This window comes from Onychostruthus taczanowskii, unplaced genomic scaffold (genome assembly GCF_017590055.1).
Source record: "Onychostruthus taczanowskii isolate IOZ18803 unplaced genomic scaffold, ASM1759005v1 scaffold126, whole genome shotgun sequence".
In the NCBI taxonomy this organism is placed as follows: Eukaryota; Metazoa; Chordata; class Aves; order Passeriformes; family Passeridae; genus Onychostruthus; species Onychostruthus taczanowskii.
Genome location: NW_024498418.1, coordinates 840,313 through 864,313, shown reverse-complemented (window position 1 = coordinate 864,313; position 24,001 = coordinate 840,313). Strand labels below are relative to the sequence as shown.

At 63.1% G+C, this 24,001-nt stretch overlaps 3 protein-coding genes across 8 annotated transcripts; 1 reads left to right on the top strand and 2 right to left on the bottom strand.

The window, feature by feature from the left end:
- Positions 1–1,997: 1,997 nt before the first annotated feature.
- SLC52A3 (solute carrier family 52 member 3) lies at positions 1,998–4,802 on the bottom strand. Of its 2 annotated transcripts, none has more exons than XM_041396114.1 (4): positions 4,650–4,802; positions 2,838–3,908; positions 2,460–2,583; positions 1,998–2,336 (listed from the first exon to the last, which is right to left on the bottom strand). In XM_041396114.1, the coding sequence occupies exons 2-4, from the start codon at positions 3,863–3,865 to the stop codon at positions 2,124–2,126; spliced, it is 1,365 nt and encodes a 454-aa protein (XP_041252048.1). In that variant the 5' UTR covers positions 3,866–3,908; positions 4,650–4,802; the 3' UTR covers positions 1,998–2,123. The 2 variants fall into 2 exon arrangements, with proteins under 2 accessions (XP_041252048.1, XP_041252047.1); XM_041396113.1 differs by having other exon boundaries at positions 4,296–4,801.
- A 139-nt stretch (positions 4,803–4,941) lies between these two features.
- FAM110A (family with sequence similarity 110 member A) lies at positions 4,942–12,844 on the top strand. Of its 3 annotated transcripts, none has more exons than XM_041396116.1 (3): positions 4,942–5,216; positions 8,410–8,815; positions 11,068–12,844. In XM_041396116.1, the coding sequence occupies exon 3, from the start codon at positions 11,136–11,138 to the stop codon at positions 12,135–12,137; it is 1,002 nt and encodes a 333-aa protein (XP_041252050.1). In that variant the 5' UTR covers positions 4,942–5,216; positions 8,410–8,815; positions 11,068–11,135; the 3' UTR covers positions 12,138–12,844. The 3 variants fall into 3 exon arrangements, with proteins under 3 accessions (XP_041252050.1, XP_041252051.1, XP_041252049.1); XM_041396117.1 differs by lacking the exon at positions 4,942–5,216 and adding an exon at positions 9,873–9,968 and having other exon boundaries at positions 8,739–8,815; XM_041396115.1 differs by lacking the exons at positions 4,942–5,216; positions 8,410–8,815 and adding an exon at positions 9,643–9,968.
- Positions 12,845–14,623: 1,779 nt separating this feature from the next.
- On the bottom strand, positions 14,624–23,770 carry ANGPT4 (angiopoietin 4). Of its 3 annotated transcripts, none has more exons than XM_041396172.1 (10): positions 23,300–23,770; positions 18,990–19,145; positions 18,676–18,797; positions 18,151–18,383; positions 17,576–17,691; positions 17,049–17,150; positions 16,806–16,972; positions 15,928–16,058; positions 15,636–15,841; positions 14,624–15,544 (listed from the first exon to the last, which is right to left on the bottom strand). In XM_041396172.1, exons 1-9 carry the CDS (start codon positions 23,603–23,605, stop codon positions 15,681–15,683), a joined length of 1,494 nt encoding a protein of 497 aa, XP_041252106.1. In that variant the 5' UTR covers positions 23,606–23,770; the 3' UTR covers positions 14,624–15,544; positions 15,636–15,680. The 3 variants fall into 3 exon arrangements, with proteins under 3 accessions (XP_041252106.1, XP_041252107.1, XP_041252105.1); XM_041396173.1 differs by having other exon boundaries at positions 15,648–15,841; XM_041396171.1 differs by having other exon boundaries at positions 14,624–15,841.
- Between the last annotated feature and the right edge of the window lie 231 nt (positions 23,771–24,001).

Sequence of the window (24,001 nt, the reverse complement as noted above, 5' to 3'; positions counted from 1 at the left end):
GTCTCTCCACTTGCTCCAGCAGGCCTTGGCCAGGGATTGCCGGCAGCACCACGAGTCCCATCTGTCCCTGCAGCGCTGCCCTGACGTCAAGGCTCTGCCAAGTTCAAGGCCACCTCTCCCGCAGGGCTGCGGCCCCGAGGGGACATCGCCTGCCGGGCTGCTCGGGCATCCCACACACACGCACTGGGCTCCCGGCCTCCGCTCCCTGATTTATTTATCCGTGCGTGTGCCTGTTCTCTCCTGGAAGGCACGCTTGCAGAACGGGCGATTACTTACGCCCTAGTTGGGCCTGCCTGCCCGCTGCCCGCCCGCTGCCCGCTGCCCGCCCGCCCGCTGCCTGCTGCCTGCCTGCCCGCTGCCCTGGGATTTTGTCTCTCTCCAGGCTGCGGTGTAATAAGGGAGGTAATTAAGTGTAAAAGGCAGGAGGAGGGAGGGCTGGGAGGGGGGAGCAGCCCCGGCTCCTTTCGGAGGCAGGGGACTGCGATAATGTATGGTAATAACCGCAGCCAGCCCCGCCGAGCTGATAGCGCTGACGGCAGCGCCTGGGCCCCCCCAAACCTGCCCCCGCCACTGTGGGGAGGGGGAGCAGCGCCAGAAGAAAGGCTCAGCCTTCCTCCACCGGGTTTGTGCCTTCCTGAGCAGCTGTATGGAAATAATTCCCATCGGAGGCAATTGTTTCCCCGACAAGAAGGAGGGGGCTGGGGGGGTACTGTGGGTGAGGGGTTTTGGGGGCTCCCAAGGGCAGGATCATGCTCTTGGGGGGCAGGAGGAGAGAGGTCAGGTCCCTACTCCAGCTCCCAGTCTACCCACAAGGGACATATCCTGCTACTGGAATGAGACAAGCTGCCCTGCGGTGCCCCCACATCTCCCACTGGTCTTCAGCTCCCCCATCCTCCATGGATCCTGGACACGGGCTCTGGGGTCAGCCAGGATCTGCCAGAGGATGCCCACTAGTGCCAGGAGGAAGAGTCCCACTCCTGCCCTCTCTGCTGCCTCAGCTGCAGGACCCCCACCACTGCCAGCCTGGGGGGCTGCTGGCCATTAGGTATTCCAATCTCGTTCTTCCCAGAGGCGTCCGGGTCGCAGCCGGAGCCCCGAAGTGGCTCCAATCCGTGGTCTGGTGCTGCCGCCGGCGCAGGGAGCAGATGCCAGACAAAGGGCCGGGGACAAAGGCCCGGCTGCCTCGTGCCCCAGGGAAGGGGCGCAGGCGCGTGCAGGGCACGGGCGCTGTCCCATCCCGGGGCTGCACTGCCCTGACCTCCCGTGCCTGCCATGCCCCAGTGCCCACCCGGCCCCTGCCCTGCTGGCATGGCTGGGGCACAGCTAGGTACCAGGCGGGCCAGCCCGGGCACTGGTGCTGTGCCACCCCTGCCATGGGCACTCTGCCTGCACTGCTCTGGTGCGAGGCTCTGCTGCAGCCCCTCTCCAGCTCTGCCCATCTCAAGGTGCAGCGGGGCTGAAATGGGGTGCAGGGGGCACAGGGCTGTGGGGAGGAAGCAGAAAGCATGGATGGGACCACAGCAGAGGGTGGCAAATATCACACATGTCGCTCCAGTCCCACTGTGCCTCAGTTTCCCCAGCTGCTACTGGGGGCCTTGTGAATGTTCTGTGTTCCCACACCATCCCCCTCCCCATGGCCGCCTTTGTCCCCACTCCCCCCAGCTGGCTGCAAACCCCCTGTCTGGGGGCAGCTGCCACAGCGCAGGGCCAGGAACGCCACCGGTGCAGCTGGGGCTGTGCCCACCCACAGAGCCCAGGGGGGCTTTAGGGCACGATGCCAAACAGTGCCAGACCCCCCAGGGGAAAGGACTGGGCAAGGCCCCAGTTGAGAGGTACCCAGGTGGGGGGCACTGGCACACACAGGCCCCTCAACATGGGGTGTGCAGGCAGCAGGGAGGCAGAGGGCTGAGTGAAATAAAACACCTTCTATTGCTTTCACAGGATGGGAACACCCCGTGCCCAGGCTAGGGACAAAGCCCTGGAGATGCTGCGCCCTGGCAGAGCCCATCAGGGAGCTGTGTCTGCAGCCGTCCTGGTCCCAGCGCTGCTTCCCAGCCAGCCAGCCCTGCTGATTTTGGGAGTTCGTGCAGGCAAGAGCAGCGGTCTTGGGGTGTCCACCCCACTCATGCTGGGCACTGCGGGCTGCAGTAGTCAGCAGATTTGAAAAGGCCATAGACGTTGACAAGGGGGAACATGAGCAGTGCCCCGAGGAGGGAGCCCAGCTGCTCCAGCACCCCGTAGCACACCAGCGCTCTGTGGCTGCGGCTCCGCAGGATCACCCCGGCCATCACCTTCATGTAGGAGAGCGTCCCGGTGAACAGCACCCAGGAGAGGACCTGGTGGCACAGGTGGAAAAGTGGTCAGGGCCAGGGGTTCCCCACTGTGGGGACATTGTGCTGAGGTCAGGTCCAGGTGTGGTGTCAAAGACCTCCCTGAGTGAGAGGGACACCGTGACTTACGATGATGACATCGCCCCACTGGGACTGCTGCAGGAGCGGGCAGGGGCTCATCACTGCAATGGCCATGTTGTAGGCACCAAAGCCTGTCCCTGCTATAGTGAGGATGACCATCAGGGCCAGGGACCTGCAAGGGACATGTGAGTGTCACTGGAGAACACCACCTTTCCCTGGTGAGCAGCACAGACACGCAGCATGTTCTGGCTCCTTCCTGGCTCCATCCTTCTTTCCTGGGGTGTCTGTGCTGCCAGGGCATGGACACCCCACAGGCCCTCTCCCACCCAGTGCCTACACCCCCAACCCTTGCAAAGTAGGGGCCACTTTTGGGGCAGAAGCCCCTGGTGTGCACCCTGCTGCAACTCCCAGGGCCCGGCAACTCACCTGCTGGGCAGGAACATGGCCACGATGCAGGCCAGGGGGTTGGCCATGGAGCTGAGCGTGGCTGCCAGGTGGTAGGTGGTGTGTCCGTAGGGCAGGCAGGAGTAGGACTGCACAGATGGCAGGACCCCGTTTGTCAGGGCGCTCACCCAGGCGATGAGGAGGTAGATGAGGGTGAGCTGGGTTAGGGAGTAGGAGACTTTCTGTGGCAGGATGTCCCCAGGTCCCTTGGGATCCTTTGGGCATGAGCAGCCTCTGCTCAGGTGCAAGTCAGCTCCCTCATCATGGATCTGGTCAAATGAGTTCAGCACAATGCTGCTGGGAAAGAGGTGCTGCTGAGAGAGCTCCCACACCTTGGGCTGCCGGGTGAGGAAGAAGAAGGCCAGCAAGCAGGTCAGCATCATTGCAGTCATCAGCAGGAAAAAGATGAGGGTGGAGAAGTTGGGTGGGAGGTAGCTGGTCTCCAGATGGAAGGTGGTGCTCTCCACGGTCTCGTTGCCAGTGGTGATGTTGACCTTGTAGCTGACATTGGTGCAGCTGGAGATACCAGAGCCCTGGCCCAGGGCAATGAGAGAAGGGATCAGCCCACTTAGCCCTTCACCTACGAAGAAGGTGTTCGTGTACTGGGGCTGCAGCTGCATCATGAAAGGCAGAAAGGTGACAGAGGAGGTGCAGTCCACCAGGGCCAGGAAGAAGGTCAGGATTAGGAAGGGGATGCTGTGGGATGTCCCGGCAATGAGGGACGTGTGGTTCCAGAGGAAAGCCAGGAGCAAGCAGGCCATGACACCCACGGACACGATCACATAGATAACAGCCACCTCCTTCATCAAGCCAGGCCGAAAGCGATTCATGAGGGTGACGAAGAGTGGTCCCACGTTGGCCATCTGGATGATGATGGTGATGTAGGAGGGGAGGTACCACTGCTCCGGCAGCACTGTCACCAGCAGGGGCACCTCCACCCACAGTCCATTGATGGCCACCCAGGAGCCCATGCCGAAGGCACAGGCCAGAAAGTGGGTGAGCAGTGCCATGGCTCAGGGCTGGGTGCCTGGGCCTGCGAGTGACGCTGCTGTGCTGTGGGGAGAGACTTTGATGAGTGGTGAGGTGAGATCTGACCCTTCCAGATCCTGACCCTGTCCTCCCATGACCATCCCCTGTGCTGGCAGAACAGCTTCCTTCTACGTGCTGTGAGGGTGTGGGACGCACAGCCCAGCCCAGCCCCACTTTGCCCTCTGCAGGCCCCATGGACCCCTCTGCCCCCTTCAAGTGATGACACGGTGCTCTCCTGCCCTGGGTGTGGATCCTGATGAGCTTCACCTGGTCTCATCCCAGAGCATTGGGGCTTGGCAGCGGCAGGTGCGATACCCAGGAGGGCATTGAACCTGTGCCAGCTCACGTAGCAGCTCCGTGCAGCCTGGAAGGGCTCGGCACGGCCGGGTGCAGGGGGAAGGGGGCTCTCACCTGGGAGCTCAGCGGCCTGGGCAGCTGCTCTGCTGGGAATGGACGCCTCGTACCTCCCACTGCATCTGCAGGGCAGGGCGACGCAGCGCCCGTCCCCTTCCAGTCGGGACCCGCGCGATTCCGACACGCTCCGGTGCCGCGGGCGACAGGCCTCGGCAGCCCAACCTGCAGCCCAGCCTCTGCTCGTACCAGCCAGCTGAGTCAGCCGGGCTCCGAACACATCCCTTGCCCACTCCCATCCCGCTGCTGGCAGGAACTCTCAGGTCCCATGCCCCTACGCTCCGTGCCACCCCCGGCCCCGCAGAGCCGTCTCCAGCCCTCCCCGGGGCGCTGAGGCCGCCAGAGGAAACTCACGTCTCACGGGGCTGAGCCCGGCGGGCGCAAGGACCCAGCCATGGCCCCGGCGCCGCGGGGAGGCAGCGGGGCTGCAGCAGCAGCCAGGAAGGAAACGGGCTCCGGTCGGACCGGTGCCTCGGCAATCTCCCAAGGGTAACTCACTGCGCTTTGGGAAACCGGCAGCACCACGCGGGCGGGAGCCAGTCCTGGCTGCCGGAGCAGTGACGTGAGGCGGGCGCGTCACCACCTCCGGATGGACCGGTGACAGCCTGGCCCTGCTCTGCTCTTCGTCTTGGCCCCGGCTGGCAGAGTCCCGAGCTCAGGGGGGTTATAATTCTTGGCGGTGTCCTGGACTTTGTCCTTGTCCCCGCCTGAACTGCGTCCCACCTATCACAGACTCTTCTTGCAGGTGCAAGTGTCACCCGATGACGGTTCCTGTCCCCATCGGGATCTCTGCGGGGTCACGGGTTGGCGTGGGGCGCTGGGGAACCTCCGAATGTGGCAGTTGTCCCACCTCGGGACAGTTCTGGGACCAAGCCGCGAGCCAGCGGATGAGCCATTTGCACCGGTCGGGAGGTGACACGGGTGAGGAGAGAGACCCCTGGTCACCCCCAGCAGCAATCCCCCCCCCAACCCAGGACCCACCGCCCCCGGATGCCTCATGGCGGCTCTTCCCCCAGCACCCACCGGGTGTCGCTGGGAGAGCGGGCTGCAGCCCTGCAAAACCTGGGGCTGCCTTCTCCCGTCTGCTTCCCCGCCTGCTTCCCTGCCCTACCTGTCTGCAGTGCCCGTACCTGTCCCTGTCCCTCCGGGGGACTGCAGTTTGCTCCTCCACCCTGCCCTGCGCCTGTGGGAGCACCCATGGCAGCCAGGACCGTTGGGTGTAGTGGGGACAAGTCTTGTCTCCGGGGCTGCAGAGACGCTGGGTGACAGTGGAGGGGGATGGTCACAGTTTGAGGTACTGCTGTGATTTAATTCCAGCAGGCTGCTCAGCCCGCCTCAACTGCTCACTCACACACACACACACGGTGGGATGGGGTACAAAATGGGGAAAGATAAAATGATAAAAGGGACTTAACTGACGGATCAGCTTAATAGGAAAAGTCCGAGGTACCCCGGCGGGGGGGAGAGGGGGAGTGCAGAGCTGTTCCATCCACGTCCCCTCCCAATTTCTATGCACCCCCAGCGCTCTCACTCGCTGGTGGGGCAGCAGGAGGAGCAGAAAAGTCCTTGGGGCTCTGTGAACATGGCTCAGCCAAGATCAGACACTCCTGGGTTATCAGCACTGCTTTCAGCACAACTCCAAAACAGTCCCCCCCCGGCTCCTATGGCAAAATGGCCTCTATCCCAGTCAAACCAGTACAGAACCCCAGGGGACCTGGAAGGTGGGGAACAGGTGCAAGGTGCTGGGGAAACCAGGCACAGGGAGCTTGTGGTGGGCGTGGGGCAGCTGAGGTCATGGTGTGTCCATGGGTATGGGGACAGGGAGGGGACAGCAATTGTCCTGTGTTTAATTTGCCGGCACTAAGAGCCGGCTCAGCCGGCAGTGAGACCCTTCCCAAGGGCGAATGGCTCCGGGGCAGAGGCAGTTCGATGGGGGGCTGGGTGTGGGACCCCCGTGTTGCCCCTTCACGCTACTCACCCAAATCCACCCGACGCGTGCTGCCTGCCCTGCCCGTGCCTCCTCCGCCCCCTGCCCGCCCCGCAGCTGAACTCCCGGCCCCTCTCCCCTCCGCACCCCCGGCAGATGCGAGCGAAGGCCCCGGAGCAGATGGCAACATTTGGTAGCCGAGTGGTCCCTGCCTGCGGGACTTTGCTGGGCTGTGACGGCCATCCCTCCAGGAAGCCCCCTCCTCACCCAGCCAGGGCTGGGGAGCCCATCCCAACCGCAAGCCAGCACATGCCAGGGGGTGCAGCAGGGATCCCAGGGTGGACACACTGCCCATGCCATGGGGGTGGCAGGGTGGCATGGAAACACTGGCAGCCCAGAAAACCAGGGATCTGTCCGTGAGCTCAGCCCTAGTGAGACCCATCCCATAATATCTTCCATGTGTGAGCAGTGGGGATGGTCTGCCTGGGCAGAGGGTGGCTGCTGCTCCATTGCAGGGGGACAAGGTGACCCCCTCACTCCAGGGACTACAGGCCAGCCTATTTGAGAGGGTATGACCCCCAGACTTGGGGACCTGCTGGCGGGTCTCTGCCTGGACCCTGACAGCCCCAGCCCTAGCCCAATTTGCATTCCATTTCCATGTGAAAGGAGCAGGTCAAGTTGAAAGTGGAAAGGCTGGTGGGGGGCAGCAGGGAAGGGGCCGCTGCCGGAGGTGAGACCCCAACAAAAGGGCCGGATCCCCAGGGCCCAGTGCTTGCCTGGCCATGAGCTGCGGCCACGGCCCCACGGCAGCCGCCATCTGCGGGTCTGTGCCGCCGCCACCACCGGCCAGACAAAGGCCCCGTGCCCAGCATGTCCCCATCTGTCACCTCCCTGGCTCCCGGATCCCTGAGCAGACACCGAGTGTGAACATCCGGGTGCAGGCAGCATCGTTCCCTCTGCCCACAGGGAATGGGGTGATGCTGGGTGCAGCGGGTGCTTCCCTATTCCCCATGGGGAACACGTCCCCATCTTCCTTCTGGAGCAGCTCTGTGGAGCTCTTGCTGGGGAAACTGAGCCAGGAGCAGGTGGTGGTTTATCCTGGGTTGGGGCACAGCAACAGGCTGCAATAAAACACTGGGAGTTAACACCCAAGATGAAGGGGTTGGGGAGCTCTCAGCTCTGGGGGTGCCCTGCGTGAGGGTGCCCACACTGCCGAGCCCCAGCCCTGCGGCTTGGCAGGTGTTGCCAGGCACCCGTAGCTGCCTCCACCCAGTACTTCCAGGAGGGAATTGGCTGCTGAGTGTGTTTTCTTCTCCTTGGCAGCTCAATTTAGCATCCAGGAAGTCCTGGCAGTGGCACGAGGGTGTCTGTAGAAGGTGGGAGCAAAGGCACTGCTAGCACCTCGTTGTCCCTCTGTTCACACACACCATCCCTGTGTTCCTGAGGCAGCGGTGGGGATGCTGCAGCGGGTGCTGGGGGGGCATTCCTGCAGGAGGCTGTCCTCCTGGGGCATGTCCCGAGCTGCTCCCGGGGAGGGCGAGGCTTGGGGCGCTGCCTGGATCCAACGCCCCGCTCCAACGGGCCAGACGTGCCCGAGCAGCTCCTGCAGCCTCCTGCCTGCACCCGCACAGCCTCGGCACCTGTGGGGGGACGCAGCCTGCGGGCTCTGCCCTCGCCTACCAACTGGGATTTTCTAGCTGAGCCCGTTGTGCAAATCTGGGCTCAGGGCAGCCCTCTGGCTCCCAGACTGTGTGCTTCCCTTGACCCTTCTCCCTTCACCAGCTTCTTGTCTTGCTCCAGGAGCGTTTGAACAATGCAGGGCTGTAACTGAGCTCCGCAACATGAGCCAAATGCTCATTCCCTCTGTGCAGAGCTGAACAGAGATGCCTGTACCATGGGGCAGGAGCCACCCTGCCTGGGCTGGGTTCAGACCAGCAGGTCCAAGTGGCTGCAGGCTTGGTGATCCTGTCTGTCACCTCTCTTCCTGCTGTCCAGTTTATTTTCCTATGTTTTGGAGTTTATTGCTGCTGGGTGATTGGAGAAACAAGATGAGATTTCCAAATGAGAGCAGGCCCTGCCAACTGACCATACCAGTGACATGAGGGAATCTGGGTGCCCACAGCAAGGCTGGGAATTTCCCCTGTGTCCCTGAAGCCCTAAACCAGCACCAGCACCCTTTGTCCACAGCGAGCAGCGACATCCAGAAGGATTTTGGATTTGTCACTGTGAGCACCTTGGGCCGTGTGTGCATCCAGGCTGCCAGGCCAGCACCGTGGGCTGAACCGGCAGCTGGGACGTCACCGGGCAGCGGCACGCTGCGTGACGCAGCTGGCATGGAGGAATGCCCTGTGGTTTCCATCCCATGTGAGCGCTGATTTGCCTCGGAGGGCGTCCTCGCCCGGCGCTGACTCAGCGGCAGCTGCCGCATGCAGAACCGCTCCAGCACCCTCCAGCCGCCATCACGCGGGGACACCGGGAGGACGTGCCTGGGGAGCGGGAGGGTGGGGACAGCAGGACAGCGTCGGGACACCCTCGGAAAGAGAGCAGGGAGAAGAAGGGTGGCAGCTGATCCGTGCCGAGGAGGCCAATCCAGGTAGGTGGCAGAGGTGGTGCTGGTCCTGTGCTGGTTCAGTGCCAGCAGAGTGGGGCTGGGTGAGCCGCTGAAGGGGTCACAACCGTGTACCTCTGGAGCAGCTCCTCCAGGCTGGAGGTGACCCGGTGGGCCATGTGAACCTGGCTGGACCCCAGGAGGAAGAGGAGCTGGGACCACACTGGACAATGCCCAGAGATCAGATCCCTGAACTCCAGCTGGGTTCGGGGCATAGGATTATGCTGCCGAGTTTTTGGGGCTGTTGGGAGGGTGGCTCCGCTCAGCTCCGCTTGGCTCGGCGCAGCCCAGCTCGGTGTGGCCGTGCCAGCACAGTGGCTCAGCTCTGCAGGAATGTGGAGCAGCAGGTTGTGCCCGGCCGGGCTGTCCGTGCTGGGGAGGGGTCCCCACACCGGCCACTGGTGGCTGTGCTGGGGCTGCCGTGTCCTTGTCCCTGCACTTCGCAGCTATCTCTTCTGTGGCTTGGCTGTCTGGTACAAGGCTGAACTCCAGTGCCTGACATGGGGACATTTTCCATCTTTGCCTTGCCTGGGGGACACTTTTGCACCCCCGTGCTGAACCGGGGAGCCCTCCCTGTGCTGGGCACAGGTACAAGGGCAGTGAAGCTGGCCATTGGCACAGGGGCTGGGCAGCACTGGACCCGAGAGGTCAGGCAGAGGGTGCAGAAAGCTGCCCTGGGGAGGAGGCAGGAGGATCTGTGCCGGTGCTGGGACCGTTCCCAGCTGTCAGCACGCCTGGCTGCCCCCCTGCAGACATCTTCCAGGTCAGGAGGCAGCATGTCCCCCCAGGCAGGGGACGGGAACGGGTAGAGGGGCAGCCAGCCTCCCCCATGGCCACTCGTCTGTCACAGCGTGTCGTGGGGATGCACCGTGTGCTGTGCAGGGATCCTGCTGGGGTCCAGATTCTGGGGAATCTGGCACCCGTGGGCTGCTAGGGGGTGCGGACATGGCTCAGCCACTGCTCGGCGGGGCTCTGGGTGCCAGGGCTGGTTCCTGCCGCTGGGACAGGCGCTGGGCTGCTCCCAGGAAGTTTGTGCACGCAGGTGAGCGGGTGACGGTGGCAGCTGCCGGCTCGGGGCTGCCACGGGAGCAAGTGAGGCCACAGCACACCGGCTCCGCCCTGCCCACCACTGCACCTGGTGAGTGCTGGGGCTTGCTGCCACATCCTCGGGCTCATCAGTGCCCCAAATCGGGACCCTCAGGAGAATCTCAGAGCAGCTTGGGAAAGGGGCTGGGGGAGGGTGTCTGACCCACATATGCTCCTGTGGGCCCTGCCACTGCTGAGCCCCTCTGGGTGTTGGGGCTACTCTGGGTGTGCCCAGCTCTGCTCAGGGGGCTGCAGAAGGGTGTAGGGCTGGTTTGGGTGCCCTCCCCCCCCCTTTTCGCTCTGGGCGGGCTGGTGCGACCGTTGTGGCGGCTGCGCTTGTTGGGGTTGGCAGGGACCCAAGGACACGGGGTGCACAGGGCCTCACGCTGCCCCGAGCTCACCGCGGCCGGGGAAGCACGAGTGGAAACCCCCGTGAACTCCACTTACTTTCCAAGGAGCTCCGGGGTGAGAGCAGGGAGCCTGGGAGCAGCGCCGGAGCTTGCAAGAGCCGAGGGAACAGCAGAGGGAGTGGAGCACCGAATCCACCAGCCCGGCAGGGCGGTGGGTGATGGAACCCTGGGCATGGGGGATGCACATCTGGGAGCAGGCAATGCACCCCTGGGCATGGGCGATGCAAGGATGCAGATGAGGCACCCCCGGGAGCAATCAGTGCTCCCCTGGGAGTGGGCGATGCACTGGGTGAAGGAAATGTCCCCTGGATGTGGGCAGTGCCCCCCTGAGCACGGACGATGGGCACACGCAACGCACCCCTTGAGGCGGGCGATGCACCCCCGGCACCTGCGGCTTGGGCAGAGCATCAGTGAGGGGTGCTTGGCTCTCTCCGCCCCCACTGTCTCCGCAGGGTGCCCCTCGCCGGGACCGGGGCGCCCTCCCCGGCGGCGCCATTGGCCCCGGTGCGGTTTGAAGCAGGCGTGCGGCGCGGATTGGCCGGGGCGCTTGTCGGGGAGGCTCGGCGGCGGCGGAGGCGTGGTGACCGCCTTCAAATAGGCAGCCCGGAGCCGGGGGCGCAGCGAGCGCGGTACCGCACAGCCCGGGCTGTCTTTGTCTGCCGTGGGGCCGGGGCGCGGGCAGGGGCAGCATCGCCGCCGCTCTCACTCCGGCCCCGCTCTCACTCCGGCCCCTTTTCGCAGCCGACGGCGCCCGAGCCCCTCGCTGCCCGTGGCGGCCGCTCACCCGTGTCCCGGTGCCGGCACGGAGGATGCCCGTCGAGGCGCTGCAAGCCGGTGACACCATGAAGGGGGTGACGGTGACGGCGCCTTTCACCTCGGCCATGCCCGTCCGTATCCTCCGCAAAGGGCCCGCGTATTTCCGCCGGCACGCCGAGCCGGGGGCCGGCAAGCCCAGCGCAGTGGAGAGGCTGGAGGCCGACAAGGCCAAGTACGTGAAGAGCCAGAAGGTCGCCAGCACCAAGCAGGAGCCGGTGAAGCCACTGCTGCTCAAGCAGCCCCTCTTCACCCCCGGGGTGCGCCGGGCTGTGCTCACCCCCAGCCGCAGGGCACCCCCGGGGCCACGCCGCGCCGACGCTGCCAGCCCGAAGACCTCCCTTGACCTGGAGATCCTCAACAACCTCATCAACCTCTGTGACAGCCCCTTCCCCAAGGCGGAGAGCCCGCTGGGCAGGGAGTGCAGGTGGCGGGCGGAAGCGCCAGCGGTGGAGGGGGCTGTGAAGCCACCGGAGAGCCCGGCCGCCACCAAGCCCCCCGGCAGCGTGGCCGTGCGGAGGGTGGACGTCCGTCCCTGTGCAGCTCCGCGGAGCCCGGTGACACCTCTGCCTGCATCCCCCATGCCAGGTGGGCTGCCTGTGACCCCGTCCCGGAGCTCACCCGCCCGCCCGGAGAGCGCCCGCCGGCAGCCGCTGCTGCACCGCTCCAAGTCGGACCTGAGCGATCGGCTCTCGCGGGCCACCGCCGACCTGGAGCGCTTCTTCAACTACTGCGGCCTTGACCCCGAGGAGATGCAGGACATGGGGGCCGAGCGCTTCGCCCGCGCCAGCTCTGACATCGTGTCCCTCAAGTTCCACAGCGTGAGCACGGCCAGCTCGGAGGGCGGCCGCTCGCCACCCAGCGCCGCCACCCCCGAGGGACGGCCGGCGGAGCGAGTGCCCTACGGCATCTCCATCATCGAGCGCAACGCCCGCGTCATCAAGTGGCTCTACGGGCTGCGCCAGGCCAGGGAGCCCCAGCAGGTCTCCGACGTGTAGCAGTGCCGTGCTGGGCACCTGGGATGGGTCGCTCATAAGCGGGCAATGCTGGATGGGGACAAAGCGCTGGCTGTGCCCTGGGAGGAGCAGGGAGCTCTTGGTGGTGACAGGACCCTTGAACTCAGCCCTGCCGTGCCACAGCATCATTGGCCTGATGTGCCAGGGATCCATGGTCAGACCCCTGTGCCAGCACTGGAGAACCAGGGCCCTGCGAGCTCATGGGAAGGCAGAGGACACGTGTCCCTGGGTGTGGGGCTGGTCCTCAACACCCACAGGGCCTCATGTGTGGCTGCCCTGCCTGTACTGCTGGCAGCTCCTGCCTGTCCTGCTCCTCACAGCACCCTGGGTGGGGTGCAAGGGGCTGGGTCCCCCTGCATGGAGCAGGGACACTGCACTGGTGAAATAGCTGTCCCCTTGCAGCCTCCATGGAAGGGGTCCCACTGCCTGGGGTGGTGGCCACATCCTGGTGGTCCCATCTTATTGCTGAAGAAAAGCCTGGTGCTTTGAGGGGTGAGGGAGAAACCTGACCCCCTGCTTCAAGCTGCCCAGGGTTGTGTGTCTGTGTGAGTGTCTGTGGGTGCCTGTGTTCCCCTTCCTGACTGCCAGTGGGCAAGAAGTCCCCACCATGCTGGGCCTGGTATTTATGAAGACAACAGTTCCTCTTTTCTACTCTTTTCCTTATGTTTGATCTGTAAATAATAACAGTAATTTTAATGCAGCCAGTTTTATTAAATGCCTGTGTTTTGGAGGCTGTGTGTTGTCTCTTGGGGTGGTGGAATTTGGGATGGGACAGGGACTCTTGGGGTGCCAGTAGCCCTGCAGGGCTGTGGGTGCTGTGTGGACGGGTGCTGGAAGGGAATCACGGGTTCCGTGCCGCAGAGTGCCAGCGCGGGGCCCGGCGGGCATGGCAGGGCGGCGGTTGGCTCTGGCAGGTCCCGGCAGAGCCCCAGCCGCTGGGATTCCCCTCTGTGCCATGCACCCTCCCCGCCTCCTTCCCTCCCTCCTGCAAAGCTTGGCCAGGTCCCGGCTCTCCAGGAGCTGGGAGATGGGGGCGGCAGCAGCAGAGGCCTCCCAGGTGGGCTGGGATGAAAGCTGGCGCGGGGAGCGCTTTGAAGATGAAAAGCGCCCGTGTGTTCTCCCAGGGCAGCCTCGCATGGCACCACAGCTCCCCTGGCGCCTCAGGTGCCACCTGTGCCCTGCAGTCACCGTGCTCCTGATGTCCCATGCAGGCAGGTGTCTGCTGGGGAAGGTGACATCAAAGCCATCAGCAAGCACCTGCACCCAGGGACCCCACCTGAGCCCTGGGGCTGCCTCTGCCTCCCTTCAGTGGCAGCTCCCCAGCAGCTGCCGGCCAAGGCAGCACCACGGGCCCTTGGCTGGGGCTTCCATCCAGCCCTTGGGGTCCCCAGAAAAGCTGTCATAAAGAAGAATTTACCACCCCAGCTTGATTTCTGTTGTGTTCTGTTTGTGCTGGTGTGTGTCCACACAGATCCCCTGCTTAGGGTGCAAGGTCCACGTGACTCCTGCTGGGTTATTGTCAGGTCCAGCTGCTGGGAATGTGGAGGGCAGGATGTGGTGTCAGGACGTGGTGACAGGGCACGGGGATGGCATGTGGCTGTGAGTCAGGCTGATGAAGTGCTCTGGGAGGACATGCACACCCAGGGGATCCTTAATGATGGCACGGGGCACTGGGTGCCTCCCCAAGGAAAACACTCCGGAAACCAGAGGGTGACAGGGACCCTGGGCAATCGCCTGGGGACAGGCTTTGCCCTTGGGGAAATCTCTGAGGGAACCAGATCCTCGCTGGTGCTGGGACCGGCTGTGCTGTCGGATTCCTTAGCGTGGTGTGTCCCAGGGCTTGGTCTAAATTTGTTGCTATTGCTAAGGAGAAGAGGGGGGGCCCACCAGTCCCCACGCCAGGCAAGGGCTGGGCTGTCCCTCAGGTGCTGCCAGTCCTTGGTGTGGCTCTGGTGTCCCATGCCCTGCATGAATGGGATCTGACACGGCCATCCAAAGCCCTGTGTGCTCATGTGTGCACGATCCCGTGCACGCAGGATGTCTGTGTGTCCATGTGCACGCGTGTTTGTGAGCAGCATTTCGATGTGCACACACAGATGCACACACAGCAGCCTTGTTCCCAAACCAGGAGTCTCCATCTGACCCTCACCCATGGGATTGCCAGCATGAAACCCTGGCACAGACACGTTCAGACACACGTGTCCCCCCCCAGAATGCCCCCCCGTTGCATGTCCCTGCTGGGGACAGCCCCATGCTCCCTATCACTTTCCGTGGCAGCTGCTTCCCGGTGGCTCCAGTTTCATGGGGAGCACAGCTGAGGCCATCAGTTATTCCAGGGAGGACGGACAGCCGGGGAAATGTCCATCACCCTCACCCTCTGCGCTGAGATTCCCCACGGGTGCCCCACGAGCAGGCAGGAGCTGCAGGCAGGCAGCCAGGACAGAAGGAAAACCGGCAGCACCGCCCCCCGTGTTTTCCATTTTTTAATTATTCCCCACTGATGAGCATCTTCTGGAAGCGCCAACAACGTCACGTGCTTTAATCAGCGTTAATTAGCGGGTGCCTCGGGACAGTGATGAGGGCAGGCAGCAGGAGCCCCCCCTCTGCTGCGTGCACAGCCGTGTCGGTGCCAGCACCCACCACCTCCCGCTCCCAGCCCCTGTAACCCACAGCCCCCTCCCCACCCACGAGCCCCCAGCCCCTTCCTGCCTGTCCTGGGGCCCTGCCAGCCCCTGCCACTGCAGCGTCTGCTCCCAGCAAGCGCCTTCCAGAACTGGGCCACTGGCCATCCGAGGACTGGTCCCCATGAATGTCCCCAAGGATACCCCCTGCTCTTCCTGTCCTCTCTGAGAGCTGGAGAAACCCAGCTCCATCCCATGAGGAGCTGTGCCTGTCCTGCCAGAGATGGGGACAGTGGCTCGGGCCATGCTTGGAAGGGGACAGCCTGTGGCCCTCTGCATGTCTGTGTCTGGACAAAAGGGGAAGGAGGGACACCACCAGCCTCCATGCTTATCAGGATTCCTGTCCCATCCATCTCCTCTAATCCTGCAGGAAAGTGGGATGGTGGGGCATTTACAATATCCAGAACCAGTGAAAAGGCAAAGCCCCCATCATGTCTGGGGTCCCTCTGAATGCATATGGTCTCAGGGGCTCTCAGAGCCCCATCACCAGGGGGTCTTGGAGCCCTGTCCCCAAGACAAAACCCTGAGGCCCAGCAGAAATTCGGGGAGAGAAGCTGAGGTGAGATCAGGGGGTTTCCATATGCTGGAGTCCACTTTGGCAGGTCTGGCTTTGTCCCACTCGTGCAGCTCCTGCAGCTCCAGCTCCTGCAGCGCCCTTCACCCCTGCCCACGGTTCCTCCAGCATGGCCGTGGTGACACTGCAGACTTCTGAAAAGTGGGATAAACGAGAGTAAAAAAATAAACTCATGGCCAAGTTTCCCTGCAGCAGCTGGGGCATCTTAGCCGCCCCCAACCATCCCTTGTCCCGGACTTGTCTCTCAGTGCTGGCACTGCCGTGGGCACGTTAGAAGCTGGTGGGTCGGATCATCATGCGGGTGCCCTTCAGGGAGTAGCTGGGCCCCTGGAAGTGGTGCCAGCGGATGCCGTTGAGCTTGCGGATGTTGTTCCGGGCCGGGTAGTAGATGCCATTCAGGTTGGAGAGGCCACAGGCATCGAACCACCATCCTGTGGGAAGGGAGAAGGGCAGGGAGGTGGCATGGCAGGCTGGCACCCATGGGTGCTGCATGGGGGTGTCCCCCTGCTCCACTCACCTCCCGACAGCATCTGGGCACACTTGCAGAGGCAGTTGTCGTTGTCGGCGTCGCGGGTGCTGAACTGGGTGCCCTGCAGTGCCAGGCCACTCTGCTGCCCAGCCGTGCCACTGTAGTCCTGCAGCGACAGCCTGCGCCCAGGGAACACAGCCACTGTCACTGCTGGCTGCCAGAGGGTCACAGAGCCCCCAGCACTGCTCAGGGGCTGCCAGGAGATGAACACAGCACAGAGGGATGTGGGCAGAGATCCTGCTTGGCCTCCTGTCCTTGGCCCCCAAGAGTGGGGGTTGTGGTATGCTGGGGCAGAGAGGACCCCCAAGTCTCCTCTGGTTCTCTTGCTGGGGTCAGCTCGGTGCATGCATGGGTTGGATGGTGCAGAGCATGTCTGGGGTCTGGTTCCACCTCCAGCCCAGCTGCTTTCCACCCTCCTGCCCATGGCCAGGAGTACATGCTCATGGCAAGCTGAGCATTAGGAGCACAGCATCCCTTTGTGGACATGGACAGCCTGAGGAAACCCAACACCCCTGGAAATGCCTGATGGCCACAGCTGTGTCACCTCCCTTGCCCAAACAAAGAACCTCAGTGCAAGTGCCCACGTTGCTCCCACGGGGATGGCAAATCCCACTGTCTTGATGCAAGTTTATACATTAAAAATCTACTTCTCAGAAGCCCAGGGAGAGATGAAAGTGTCACAACAATGTGCCTGGCACCTGGCACCGTAACTACACCAGGACAACCCAGTGAAGCCCCAGGTGATCCTGCACCTCCCCGGAACACCCCACCCAGCCCTTCACCCTGGGCACTGCTGCCCACAGGGCTTGGGGACAGTCAGAGATGGGGAGTTCGGGGTGGCTGTTCCCACAGTGCCTCTCCCCTACCTGTAAAACTGCCGCTCACTGCCCAGCTGGAATTTCCCGTAGTGGGCATACACCTGGCCGCCCTCCCAGTCCTGCAGCTCCACCCGCAGGGCGTAGGGCACCCGGCTGGTCAGCAGGTGCACGGCCTCATTCCCCAGCCAGTACTCCCCCGACGCGTCCCCAAAGCCCTGTGGAGCAGCAGGGGGATTGTTCAGGCTGCCCGGGGTGCCCCCAGGGTGTCCCCCTCCCCGGCCAGGCACACACCTGCTTGTACTCCCTCCAGCTCCTCTGGAAGCTGAGGCTGCCGTTGGCACGCAGCTGGATGATGGTCCAGCCCCCTCGATCCGTCTCCATGTCACAGTATGCCTGCAAGGGGAGCGAGGGACACCTGCGGGTGGCTCGGAGCCAGGTGCATCCCTGCCAGGCTGGGCAGCTCAGCGTGGGTGCTCTGTGGGTGCTAGAGCTGGCTGAGGGGCTGGTGAGGGTGTGCTGTGCCCGTGCCTGGCTGAGGGCTCTCTCCTCCCTCCATGGCTGTGGACAGTGGCTGGGGTCTGGTGCTTAAAGCTCAGGGTGCCTAAAATCAGTTTTATGCCCTCATTTGGAAGGCTGTGCCAGCTCTGCTTTCATCCTGTGGGCGCTGCCTTCACCCCTGTGCAGCCCCCAAGGCTGGATGGGGTGGGGAAACTGCCCTGGGATGTGCCAAGCAGCAGGGATCTGGTGTGGGGCTGGTGTGCACTGGGTGGGCAACACTCCAGGGTGTGGCAGGGAAGCCCTCTCTGGACTGTGCTCACCTTTTTGGGCTCGCTGAGGTTGGCAATGTGCAGGGTGTAGATGCCACTGGCATGGATGCCCGCCCGGCGCACCTCGGCACAGTCCTGGAATTGCTGCTCCTGCCCAGGTGACATGGCTGTGGCAGAGGGGACAGTGAGAAGGCAGAAACTGTGATGTCCCTGCAGCCCTGCCACGCTTTGCTGCTCTTCCCTCTCCCTTTATGATCACAGATTATTTTTTATCTTTTGTGCCATCTCCTGAGGGCTGAGCAAGGCAGCTGTGCCACCAGGGCTGCTGCCAGCCTGACCCCTGGGGGTTTGCCATGGCTGGGAATGGCATCAGGCTATGGACCCAGCCCTTGGGGCTCCAAGCTGCTCCCTGTTTGCAATGAGTGGATCATTTTCTAGTGGAAGGATGCTGGAGTGATATGAGCTTTAAGATCCCTTCCAACACAAACCATTCTACGATTGAATGATCCTATGATTTTTGAGGTGAAGTCACTCAAGCTGAGCAGACCACAGGGGGCACCCTGGCACGCTCCTGGGAGAACAAGGAGCTTTCCCACTGCCCCCACTGTGCCCGCACACCCGCTCACCTCTGCCCTGGGAGACGAGGCGCACCAGGCTCTGGACAGACCGGAGGAGCTGGAGCTGCTGGCGCTGCAGCAGGCTGGTGTTGGCACTGGCAGCCAGCAGCGTCCTTTCCATCTCCTCGATGGTGCCGCTCTGCCGGCTCAGCAGCCGCTGCAGCTTCTCCTTCTCTGAGTGAGCCCCCGCCAGCTCCGCCTGCTGCTTCGTTTCCATCTCCAGCACCCGCACCTCCAGGATGCTGGGAGTGGGATGCAGCGGTGATGGGGTGGCAGGGCGGTCCCAGCGTGTCTGCAGGGACCCATTGCTGTCCCCACCCCCTGCTGCACCCCCTGATTGTACCCTCACTTCTGGGATGTGCCCAGCCTGGGGAACCCAAAGCCCAGTGGCCGTGCTGGGGCTGTGCAACCTCCCAGCGATCGCAGCCAGCACGTGGAGGGGTTCAAGCCCCCTCAAAATGCAGTGTGAGGTGCTAGAGACCTCCCTGTGGGGTCCAAGGGCTGTGGGGGTCCCTGAGCCACCCCAGCCCCTACTTGTTTCTGTTCTGCAGCTTGTGGATCTCATTGGTCTGCAGCAGCAGCTGCTTCTCCAGCTTGGTGGTGGACAGGGAATTCTCCTGGAGCTGCATCTCGATGCGCCACGTCTGATTCAGCACCTGCCTCGGGAGCAGAGGGAGCCTTGGATCAGCAGCCAGGGCCACACCACACCCCAGGAGTCACCGGGCCGGCCGTCTCTGGCACCGGTGCATTAAACCCTGCGTCACCCAGGGCATCGCTTTTACCTGCAGACAAACCGTGCCACCCGCCGCGTCTCAGGGTGCGGGGACGTGGGGACACACGCGCCGTACCTGGGCCTCCACGTCGGTGAGCTTGCGGCTCTGCTCGGCGCTGCGGTTCAGCAGGGAGCTGCCGATCTCCAGCATGGTGGCGGTCTGGTTCTGCACTGCCGTCTGCTGCAGCTCCGCCATCTCCGGCTTCACGCTGCTCTGGATGTAGCTCTCCAGCTGTGCAGGGAAGTGAGGGTGCAGGGGGTCATTTGGGCACCTCTTCGGGTTCTATCTCAGCATCCCAGCTGAGCCTGGCACCGCTGGGCACAGCCCTGTGTCTCCACAAGGCTTGACCCACCTCGGGGTCATTGGAATCTTATCAGAGGACAGAGCGAGCTGAGCTGCTGCAGGGGAGGCTCCTCAAGCACCGGCTGCCAAGATTCCTGGGCTGTGGTACCAGCTGGGGCCTGGCATGGGCGTCTGTGTGCCCAGGTGTGCTGGCGAGCTGGGGCTGATGCCCAGCCAGGGTTGCCTGTGCCAAGCGGCCAGGCAGGGAGTGGCTGGCACTGGCATCAGCATCAGCTGCCGGCCCCCAGCCACTGGGGATATGGAGGGTGAGGGGACACCATAGCCAGGGAAGGCGGGTGTCCGGCACCCTGTGCCGCTCCACCGCCTGGAAGCGCTCGGGGCTGGGAAGGAGCTGGCTGCGAACACAGCTCGGACACAGCTGAGATGACGCTTCCGCTTTCCCAGCCCGCGGGGGAGCCGCCTTTCCCAAAGGCTTTGCTATTTCTGGCAGCCCCGCCATGAGGTTCCCATTCAGCCCCTCCCCAGGGCGATGGCCTCGGTGGGGGCACGGTCCCTCGGCGGGGCCACAGGGAGCGGAAGGGGCCACGCTGCCGCCCACGCTGGGAAAGCAGCCCCTGAGAGCAGGAGGGACGGGGGCTGCCCAGCTCCCTGCATCCCGCAGATGCTGCTTCCCTGCTTGCCCAGATCCTGCTCCCTGCCTGAGCTCCCCAGAGGTGCAGGCAGAGCCCCACATCCCCCTGCATCTTGTGGGGTCGTGGAGCAGGATCAGCAGGGTTGGGATGCTGCTCTCTGGGCTGTGTGGAAAGCAGGCAGTGGTGCCGGGATGTTCTGCACCGGGGTGGGAATGCAGCGCTGCTGGGATGCTTGGCACGGTGGCAGGCAGGCAGCAGTGCTGGGATGTTTGGCACCATGGAATACCAGAATGTTCAGCACCACGGCAGGCAGCAGTGTTGGGATACTCAGCGTGGGAGTGGGGCCGGCAGTGGGCCAGGGCACAGGGCTCTGCACTTGTTTGGCATGACGAAATCTCACTGCTCCCTCCTCCTCTGCACCAGGCAGTGGCAAAACCATCACCCCACTGTGAGCATCCATGTGGGGCAGGAGGGATTGGGGCAGGAAGGTCCCAGGGCTGACCATCCCAGCCAGCACTGCCTGCACCCGTTTCCCTGGGGATTTTCCCTCGCAGGAACATGCTCTCAGGGAGGAAGCAGGGAAAGGTCGGAAAGCCGCGTCTGGAAAACATTTCCCCGAGCTGAGGGATTGCTGGAGAGTTTCCCTTTAACCACGTCGTTAATCTTGTTGCTTCACAGGGCTTGGGGAGGCCTTTTCTCCCTCTCAATCTTGCCTTTTTTTTTTTTTTTTTTTAAATAAACATATCTGCGAGCTGAGGGCAGAACATACCCACAGAAAAGGTCAAGCTGGCACAGGGAAGGCTGAGAGCCCTGGAGATGGAGCCCTGGATCCTGGCCCCAGCAGCTCCCTGGGAGCTGGAGTGGGGCACAGTGTCCCCAGGCATGTCTGGCATAGGGGACACAAGCACAAGTGGGGCAGGCTCTGAGCCAAGGACAGAGAATCTGGGATCCCCCCTCCTTAATCTCGTGGGTGCTGATGTGAGCTGGGCTCTCCTGGCCTCAGAGACTCATTTCTGCACCATAAGGGCAGAGCTGCTGCGGGAGGAGCTGTGGTGCTGTTTTGTTCACCTCAAAACATCACCATGGAGCAGGAGGTAACTCAGCCACTTGCTGTCCCCATGCTGGGATCCCATTGCCCACAGCTGGATCATCCTGTGCTGCCTTCTTGCAGCCACATCCCTCCCCTATGCCCCAGTTCCTGTCCCGCTCTGGCATTTCTAAACATTTCACAAGCACCGGCTCAGGAATCCTTGAGTCACAGGTGGGTGGAAAACCCTTCACCTGCTCCCCATACCACTGCACACATCCCAGGGTGAGCAGCACCAGCCCCTGTGCCTCAGGCACCTCAGAGCTGCCAAGATGCCACTGCCTCACTGGAGACCCCATCCCACCCCAAGTCCCCCGCTAGACCCAGTGGCACCATCAAGTGTTTGTGTTTGAACTAAAATGAATTCCTCCTGAGATGGAAGCAGCTGATGTGTCCTTGTGTGCTGGGTCCTGGCCATGTCCCCACCAAGGGGTGCTGAGTGGGGAGGGTGGGCGAGCCCCCAGTGCCATGGATGGGGCTGCTGGGGGAGGCCAGTGCTGGGGATGCCTGAGGGGACCTGGGGAACCTGTTGGGTACCAGAGACCTCCCAATTTCTCAGCACCCTGTGGAGCTCCCCGTGCCAGGGCAGAGCAGACAGGGATGCAACATTGTTTACGATCTGTCCCTGAACCCAATGCCTCTTTTGAGCCCTCGTTTGTTTGTTCAGGGCTGGAGTCTGACCAAAACAAGCGTTCTTGGGCAGCTCTGCTGAAATTTGGGAAGCTGAGGAACAACACCAAAAAACATAGCTGCAAGCTGCCTCTAAAAGGAGAGAGCTATGCTGCAGGATGGGATGGGATGGGATGGGATGGGATGGGATGGGATGGGATGGGATGGGGTGGAATTGTTGTGATGGGATGGATGGATAGAACAGGATGAGGATGGGGAAGGAATGAGGCACTGGCTGCCCAGTGCTCCACTGCCTTGTGCTCCTTGGGGCTGTGGTGAGGGGCATTGCTGCCCACAGCTGCCCAGATGTGCACTCCCACTTTGCCTGTGGCTGTCTGCTCTGCACAGGGCCATGTGCATCTGTGGTGGGACCCTGATCCCTTGCCTTGCTTGGCCATACAAAGGCTGCCCTCATCCCGAGAGCTGGCCTGGGCACACAGGGCACAAAGACACCAGGGCACAGGGACACCAAGGCACAGGGACCCCAGGGCACAGGGACCCCGGGACTCGTGTGCACCCAGCAGGCCCAGCAGGTTCCACAGTGACAGAGATTCGGTGCCACCAGCCAGGTTGTCACTGGCCCTGCTGACCCCTCTGCAGCACTCTGGGCTGGCTGCCAGCAGAGCCACGGTTCAGCGTTTTCCCAGCTCTTGAGGAATTTGTTCTCTAGGATGGCTGAGGGGACAAGGAAGAACGTCCTGCACGTCCCTGCTGCCTGCACTGTCCCCCACAGCCAGGGTGGCTACCCAAGCAGCGTGGCTGGCACAGGCCATCCCCGGGATCCCCACTCAGTGTGTTGGCCCCATCCTGATCCCTGAGTGCTGCAGGGGCTCGGCACAGGGACATCACCCAGGAAATGGCACAGAGGCACACAGGTCCCATTGCAGCTTGGTGGCACACCACAGGACAAGCATGTGGCTCTGCTGGGTCAGTGACAGCTGGGGACAAGCCATTTCCCCTCTTATCAGTGCAGGTACCCAGTGTTCCTGGCACGGGCTGTGGGGTTCAGGGCCCCCAGGGATGTGTCCCGTGGGATGAGCTATTCCTGGGTCTGACGCAGGCAGTCACACTCAGCTGCTGGGGGCTCCAGGAAGGAAATGCTGCTTCCTGCCTCAGGCATTGGGGACGGGGTGAGCCAGTGGGGGCTGAGGGTGGCAACCCTGTGGGTACGCAGCCCCTCTGGTGTGGCACCCCACTGCTCCCACACAAAGTCTCACCAAGTGCTGGGAGCTTCTGCAAAGCCTGTAGGAGGGAAAATGATGAAGCTGGAGAGATTTTGGTGGCCCCTGCCCTTGGGACCCTCTCCCCACCACTGGCCAAACCCCTTCCCAGTCTCCTCGCCCAGAACTTGGAATGCTGATCCCCAAGGGATGCTTGGCACGGCTAACCCAGCAAGGACCATGAGGAGCCCTGTGGCAAGGATGGACAGGGAATACAGCCTCAGTGGGGAGTGCTCTGGGTGAGTGATCTGCAGCAGCACCTGCAGAACCCGCAGCACACATCCCGTCCATGCAGGCAGTGCTTGATGCCAGCTGCACACCTGCACAGAAAAGCTGACCTGGATGCTCAGGTGGGCGCAGGCCCCAGTGCCCGAGCTGTGCCACAAGGATGCTGCATGAGTGGGTGCTGGGCACAGATCCCTGCCCACACCACCCCGCTGCGTGTCCCCCCACATCCCCCATCCTACCCCCTACCTTCAGCAGCCACTGGGTGCTGTTCTCCAGGATCCTCTCCAGGTGCCGCAGGCGCTGGGCAGCCCCGTGCCCGGCGGTGCCGGCCGGCGAATCCCTCTGGAGCAGCACGTTGGCGGGGCCGGGGGCGGCGGGGCAGGGCAGAGGGTCGGCCTCGGGCAGCACGAAGGTGTAGCTGCAGTGGCCGTGCTGCACGCGGTGGTAGCGCCGGCGGCCGCCGCCCTCCAGAGCCCGGCGCTGGGCTCCGGCAGCGCACAGAGCCGTGGTGGCACAGGTCAGGGCCACGAGGCCGAGGCTGAGCGCCCGCATGGCGCGGGGGTCCCCGCGGGGCCGGGGTGCCGCGGCGGGGGATGCGCCGGGATGGGTCAGTGGGCGCTCGCCGCCGCGTCCGACCGCGGCGATTTCGGCATTTCCTCCCTCTGAGCCGGCGCTGGCCGCCCCGGCCTTTTATCGCCAGCCCTCGCAGGGGGAGAGGGGAGGAAAAGAAAAAAAAAAAAGAAAAACAAAGGAAAAAATCTGTTTAAAAACAATACTTCTATCTTTTTTCTTTCCTCTGGGTCCACTGCGGGGAGATCAAGTTTCACACGTGATCTATAAATGTCTCTCTCTCACACACACACACACTCTCACACACTCACAGTCGCACACGCAGCCCCGTCCCTCCCCCGGGCGATCTCTGCACAACTCATCGCACGTCCCGGGGTG

Coding starts and splice junctions, on each gene's coding strand:
- SLC52A3 (XM_041396114.1), bottom strand. CDS start 3,865: ATGGCACTGCTCACCCACTTTCTGGCCTGTGCCTTCGGCATGGGCTCC. Junction 2,584..2,837: donor GCCATGTTCCTGCCCAGCAG/GTGAGTTGCCGG, acceptor TGTCCCTTGCAG/GTCCCTGGCCCTGATGGTCA. Junction 2,337..2,459: donor AGTGGGGCGATGTCATCATC/GTAAGTCACGGT, acceptor CTGTGCCACCAG/GTCCTCTCCTGGGTGCTGTT.
- FAM110A (XM_041396115.1), top strand. CDS start 9,776: ATGGCTCAGCCACTGCTCGGCGGGGCTCTGGGTGCCAGGGCTGGTTCC. Junction 9,969..11,067: donor CCTGCCCACCACTGCACCTG/GTGAGTGCTGGG, acceptor CCCTTTTCGCAG/CCGACGGCGCCCGAGCCCCT.
- ANGPT4 (XM_041396171.1), bottom strand. CDS start 23,605: ATGCGGGCGCTCAGCCTCGGCCTCGTGGCCCTGACCTGTGCCACCACG. Junction 17,151..17,575: donor ACCTCAGCGAGCCCAAAAAG/GTGAGCACAGTC, acceptor CTCCCCTTGCAG/GCATACTGTGACATGGAGAC. Junction 16,973..17,048: donor GCTGGAGGGAGTACAAGCAG/GTGTGTGCCTGG, acceptor GCTGCTCCACAG/GGCTTTGGGGACGCGTCGGG.